We start from the raw sequence: 5,554 nt of genomic DNA on the forward strand, positions 1-5,554 counted from the left end.
ATATAAGCATTATATAGAGATAAATGAAAAATATAGATGCTTATACATACATATATAAGGTTTTATATATATATATGTATATAGAAAAAATAAATTCATATATACTTATGTGAATTATATCTTTCGAATTTATTATAAGCCGTGAAAGCTTTTATAATTGGATCGCGACGTGATTTTTCTCAACGAACTATGGATATTATTAATTAGCCAATTAATGTGTTTATGTATTCATTTCATTATTCGTACAATTATCGCAGAGGAAGTTGTAATTAAAAATATAAAGTAAGAGGCACATCCGCTATTGATTTTCAAAATCGCGTGATTAAGAGTGCAATATGATGGCTTTGTTAGTGTCTGAAGTTAGAAATAGGAACTGGAACAGGATGGCCAATTTAAGGATGCCGCCTAAAAGTGCCTACCTTTGGACACAAGTACACTTTAGTGCACGTAATATATACACTAGTTTCTCGACACTTGTTTTATCGAAATATAATTTTATGGAATTTATAATTCCTTTCTGAAGGGAGAAAATCGAAGTTATATTATTCCTTTAGATAAATTAAATGATGAGACGTATTTTTCATTTGAAGTTAAACCACATTCGAAGAAATGAAACAGGATGGCTATGATGACAAATAGGATGGCAAACCTGCCTAATAACGCCTAATTTCAGACGAGAAGCATCAAAGCATCTCTTAAATGTATGTGATGTTTACTTCGCCAAAATACAATTTTATGAAATTCATCGAACTATTATTCTCCCAAAGAAAACGCAATTTGTTTAATTCAGTGTGATCAGGTAAGATTTCGTTATTTTTTAATTGAAAATTCAGAGATTCTTTCGTAATGTGCACGGTGTTTCGATAGCCCCGGCTGTCGAAGCACGTGTCTCGTTATAGCTGCGTGATATTGAACGGAAAGATGATAAAGATGGTAAAGATGAGACTGAGGATTCGTTTGATTAACATTTGCATTCGACACAAATGCACCAACGCGCAGGATGACATTCATCTTTCTAAGATTCAGTGGAAGAGGGTTCGTCTGAAGAATTCCCAAGAATCCAACCAAGAGAATTTAACCTCTAAGAACGACAAATCAACCACAAACTCTCTTCGCAATTCTCCTGTGATACCAGTTAATTTTGAGATGGGCTATGACAAATTATTCGCAAAGTCTAAGAGAGTGCCAAACAAGTTGAATGTTAACATACAAATATCAAAGAAATCAACAACAGAGCAGAATATAAATTCAGATATAGAATCTGACAATAAAAGTACAAACATTCATGATAAAAACAGGCAAGTAACTGAATTGGATCAACAATTACAACAAAATGAGTCTCAAGAATTAAGAGAATCAGAAAATAATACAAATATTGATTCAAATGCAAATTCGAAGAATGATAACGTTCGAGTTAACGAAATAAATATGCAAATGTTACCCAAAGCATTGCATCAGCAATTGTTCAGAAAAGATGATAAAGAAAACTCTCTGTCTGAAGAGGAAATCGATAGCATAAAGAAAAATTTAATCACATATGGTATAAATGTGGAGGATGCAACCAGGTTGCTAGACGTGAACTTGAAACTACCGACTTTGGAAGGAAAAGATATAGAAGAACATTTTTATAATATTGGAAAAGCACAAACTAAGCCGTATTTAAAAATTATAAGTAATATTATGAATGATATTCCCAAAATGCCAACACAATGGCTTTTCAAAGAAGGCTGGACTAGATATACAGCAGATGGTACAGCAGAAAGCATAGATTACCCTTTAGAAGATGGTCTAATTTTCGACGTTGAGGTCTGCATGAAACAGGGTCCTTTACCTACTCTAGCCACTGCGGTCAGTGATAAAGCCTGGTACAGTTGGGTATCAAATTCCTTGGCACAAAATATTAGTCAAACATTTGACACACAGTTGTTTACGCCAAATATGCTCATTCCTATAGAGAGCAGCAAAGAGGAATACGGACATAGACTGAACCAGCATCAGAAGAAACCAAAAATTATTGTAGGTCACAACGTATCATATGACAGAAGTAGAATTAAGGAGCAGTATTGGTTGAATTCCACAGGAACTCGTTTCCTTGATACTATGTCATTACATGTGTGTGTCAGTGGTCTCAACAGTTATCAAAGATCGCTATTACTATCTAAGAAAGTAGGCTCGGAGAAAGAGATCTGGCAGTCTACCACTTCATTGAACAGTTTGATAGAAGTGCATAAGCTGTACTGTGGCTATGAGATAAGTAAAGAGGCAAGGAATTTATTTGTCGAAGGTACTCTTGAAAATATTAAAGATAATTTCAATATGTTGATGTCTTACTGTGCTTCCGATGTAGTTGCTACTCACAATATACTACGCAAATTATTTCCACTCTTTCAAGAAAGATTCCCTCATCCAGTTACTTTGGCAGGAATGCTGGAACTCAGTTCAGCATACTTGCCGGTGAATTCCAATTGGCAAAGATACTTGGAGGAATCAGAGTCGACCTTTGACGACTTAAATTACGAAGCGAAATTCACTCTTGCCAAGAGAGCCGATGCTGTTTGTCATCTCATGCACGATGAAAAATATAAGAAGGACTTGTGGATGTGGGACCAAGATTGGAGCACACAGAATATTAAGATGAAAAGCAAAATCTCAAAAATAAAGGCTGCTAACGTAGAGACAAATATAATAGAAAAAACAAAAGAGCAGTCAGACGCTAAATATTTATCAGATGATGAGGAAGAAGAAGAGGATCCTCTAGCAAAGGAATTTGCGTATTTGGAGAAAACCAGACACTTATTACCAGCTAGAATGCCGCACATGCCAGGATATCCAGCGTGGTACAGAAAACTGTGTCCTAAGCAAAGCGAAGATGAAGACTGGGAACCAGGTCCACAGAATATTAGCACTTCCATGCAGGTGGTTCCGAAGCTGTTGAATCTAACATGGGAGAAGTATCCGTTGCATTATATAAAGGACCACGGTTGGGGAATTCTTGTACCTTACAGGAACGATCCCGACATTGAGACCAAACTGCCATTGGAAAATCTTTTGGCGCAGTGTCCTTTGCCAGCGCCCAGTCTGTCCAGAGATAGTTCCGATGACGCGATGGCCACTTTGAGCATCGACGTACAAAACGATCTTCACAAGACGGAATTCTGGCGATTTAAGAAGAAACAGAATAAGTTATACGATGAAATATATAAGGGTACTGGCGTGTGGTGCAACATCGATATTGACAACTGTTGCTACTTCTTCAAGCTGCCACACAAGGATGGTGCCAATTTCAATGTCGGAAATCCGCTCGCTAAAGACTTCCTTAACAAGTTTTCTGAGAATGTACTCGCCGGATTGGATGTCAGCGCCGCGGAGGTGCTGAAAATCGCTCGTATGCTGTCTTACTGGCGGAATAATCGCGATAGGATCATGTCGCAACTGGTGATATGGCTGGACAATAACTCTCTGCCCAACAACGTCAAGAGAACGAAGCGATACATGCGTTATGGCGCGATAATACCTCAGGTAATCGTTTCCGGTACTTTAACACGTCGCGCTGTAGAGCCTACGTGGATGACAGCGTCAAATGCACATGTCGAACGAATTGGTTCCGAGCTCAGATGTATGGTGCAAGCGCCGCCAGGATACAATATTGTCGGTGCTGACGTGGATAGCCAGGAGTTATGGATCGCCTCGATCATCGGAGATGCACATTACAAGCGTGTCCACGGAGCGACGCCTTTCGGCTGGATGACCCTCATTGGCACCAAGTCCAATGGCACCGATATGCACAGCGTTACCGCCAAGGCTATCGGTATTTCGCGCGACCACGCCAAAGTCATCAACTACGCCCGAATCTACGGTGCCGGTCAGAAGTTCGCCCAACGGCTGCTGAAGCAATTTAATCCATCTATGACGGACGCCGAAGCTATCTCTAAATCACGCAAGATGTTTGATCTTACAAAGGGTAAAAAAGTATTTCGGTTGAAGCCTAAATTCGTCAATGATGACTTAGAAGACATTGTCTACACATCCTCTCAAGCATATAAGATAGCGAAGTTGCATGGCAAAGCGTTACAGGACATCTTTCTGAAGAGTGAATGGATGGGCGGCTCGGAATCAGCCATGTTCAACCGATTAGAACAGATCGCTGGCAGTGAATATCCAATCACGCCGTTCCTTGACTCCAGATTGAGTCGTGCCCTGGAGATCACCAATACCGACGATGATGACAAATTCTTGCCCACCAAAATTAATTGGGTTGTGCAGAGTGGCGCGGTAGACTTCCTTCATCTGATGCTGGTTTCCATGAGATGGCTGATGAGAGATAACGCTAGATTCTGCTTATCGTTTCACGATGAAGTGAGATATTTGGTCCCGTTCAAGTATAAGTACAACGCTGCGTTGGCCATGCACGTGACCAATTTAATGACGAGATCATTCTGCGCTTCTAGACTAGAAATGAGAGATCTGCCGATGTCGGTAGCGTTTTTTGCCGCCGTGGAAGTTGATACTGTCCTTCGCAAAGAGTCCATTCACGATTGTAAGACTCCATCCAATCCTCACGGCTTACAAAATGGATATGAGATACCGCCTGGCGAAAGTTTAGATGTCTGGGCTGCCTTGGAAAAATCTGGCGGCTCGCTAGGCTATTGGCATGATGCAAAAAATCGCAAAGTTAAATGAAACGCTGGATTTCATCGTTAAAAAAATTGCTACAATCTCATAAAAAGCTATTTAATGATGTTATGAAATTATTTTGTATCGCTACTTTCGAGAACGCATAACTTTGTCTCATAATAAAGGAAAATAAATGGAGGCGAGAGAATAAGTTATGGTATTTTTAATTTAATTTTATAGATCACAATGTCATCTGTAACAACGAAGCGTAAATACGTATTTCAAGAGCTCGACGATATGAGTCTCCCTACGGATTCACAAAGCATCGTACGAATTGTGCAGGCGCGTGGTCACAATCTTCATGAAGTCGTCACTCCCGCCGGAGAACAGTACATTGTCTCGATGCCTACTAAGTTCAGGCAAAATATCTGGATAAAGAGAGGTGACTACATTGTTATCGAGCCAATCGTGGAAGGCAAGAAAGTCAAGGGCGAAATTGTTAAGATACTTACAAAGGTAATTCACTATCTTACAACAATTTATATTTACAATTGTTAGCGATATCATTTGCTTATCGTCTCAGAAATATTCTCTAATAATTAAATTTAAATTAAAAATAAAATAATTAAATTTAAATTAATTCTTTTACAAGTATTACAAAAACTTATCTTTATATATACGATATATACAGTGTAAAAAGTATTTGTACAGAGAAAATATTTTTTAAAAAAACTTTATTTTTAGAAAGTAAATTTTATCCAACGAGAAATGAATCATCGAATCGATATCGATACGTTGATTTCAACATTAATTTGACGTCGATTTGATGTTTAATTGACGATTATTTCTTGCTGGGTAATTAACAATTTATTCATAAAGAATAAAATAAACTGTATATTTCTTAAAATTATATATACCAAAAAGATGTGTATTAATTATA

The 5,554-nt window shown here is 38.2% G+C and overlaps 2 protein-coding genes across 3 annotated transcripts in view; both read left to right on the forward strand.

Moving 5' to 3' along the window:
* Positions 1-671: 671 nt before the first annotated feature.
* Positions 672-4,692, forward strand: LOC108752327 (DNA polymerase subunit gamma-1, mitochondrial). 2 transcript variants are annotated; one of them, XM_018493100.1, is made up of 2 exons: positions 672-799; positions 868-4,692. In XM_018493100.1, the coding sequence occupies exon 2, from the start codon at positions 922-924 to the stop codon at positions 4,678-4,680; it is 3,759 nt and encodes a 1,252-aa protein (XP_018348602.1). In that variant the 5' UTR covers positions 672-799; positions 868-921; the 3' UTR covers positions 4,681-4,692. The 2 variants fall into 2 exon arrangements, with proteins under 2 accessions (XP_018348602.1, XP_018348603.1); XM_018493101.1 differs by having other exon boundaries at positions 900-4,692.
* Positions 4,693-4,798: 106 nt separating this feature from the next.
* The window catches only part of LOC108752212 (probable RNA-binding protein EIF1AD), a 2,845-nt gene continuing 2,089 nt past the window's right edge, over positions 4,799-5,554 (forward strand). Inside the window, exon 1 of the mRNA XM_018492890.1 lies at positions 4,799-5,130. Within this exon, the coding sequence (XP_018348392.1) occupies positions 4,861-5,130 (270 nt within the window). The 5' untranslated portion in view covers positions 4,799-4,860. The remainder of the gene's footprint in view (positions 5,131-5,554) is intronic.

Source organism: Trachymyrmex septentrionalis, unplaced genomic scaffold (assembly GCF_001594115.1).
Source record: "Trachymyrmex septentrionalis isolate Tsep2-gDNA-1 unplaced genomic scaffold, Tsep1.0 scaffold6, whole genome shotgun sequence".
NCBI lineage: Eukaryota > Metazoa > Arthropoda > Insecta > Hymenoptera > Formicidae > Trachymyrmex > Trachymyrmex septentrionalis.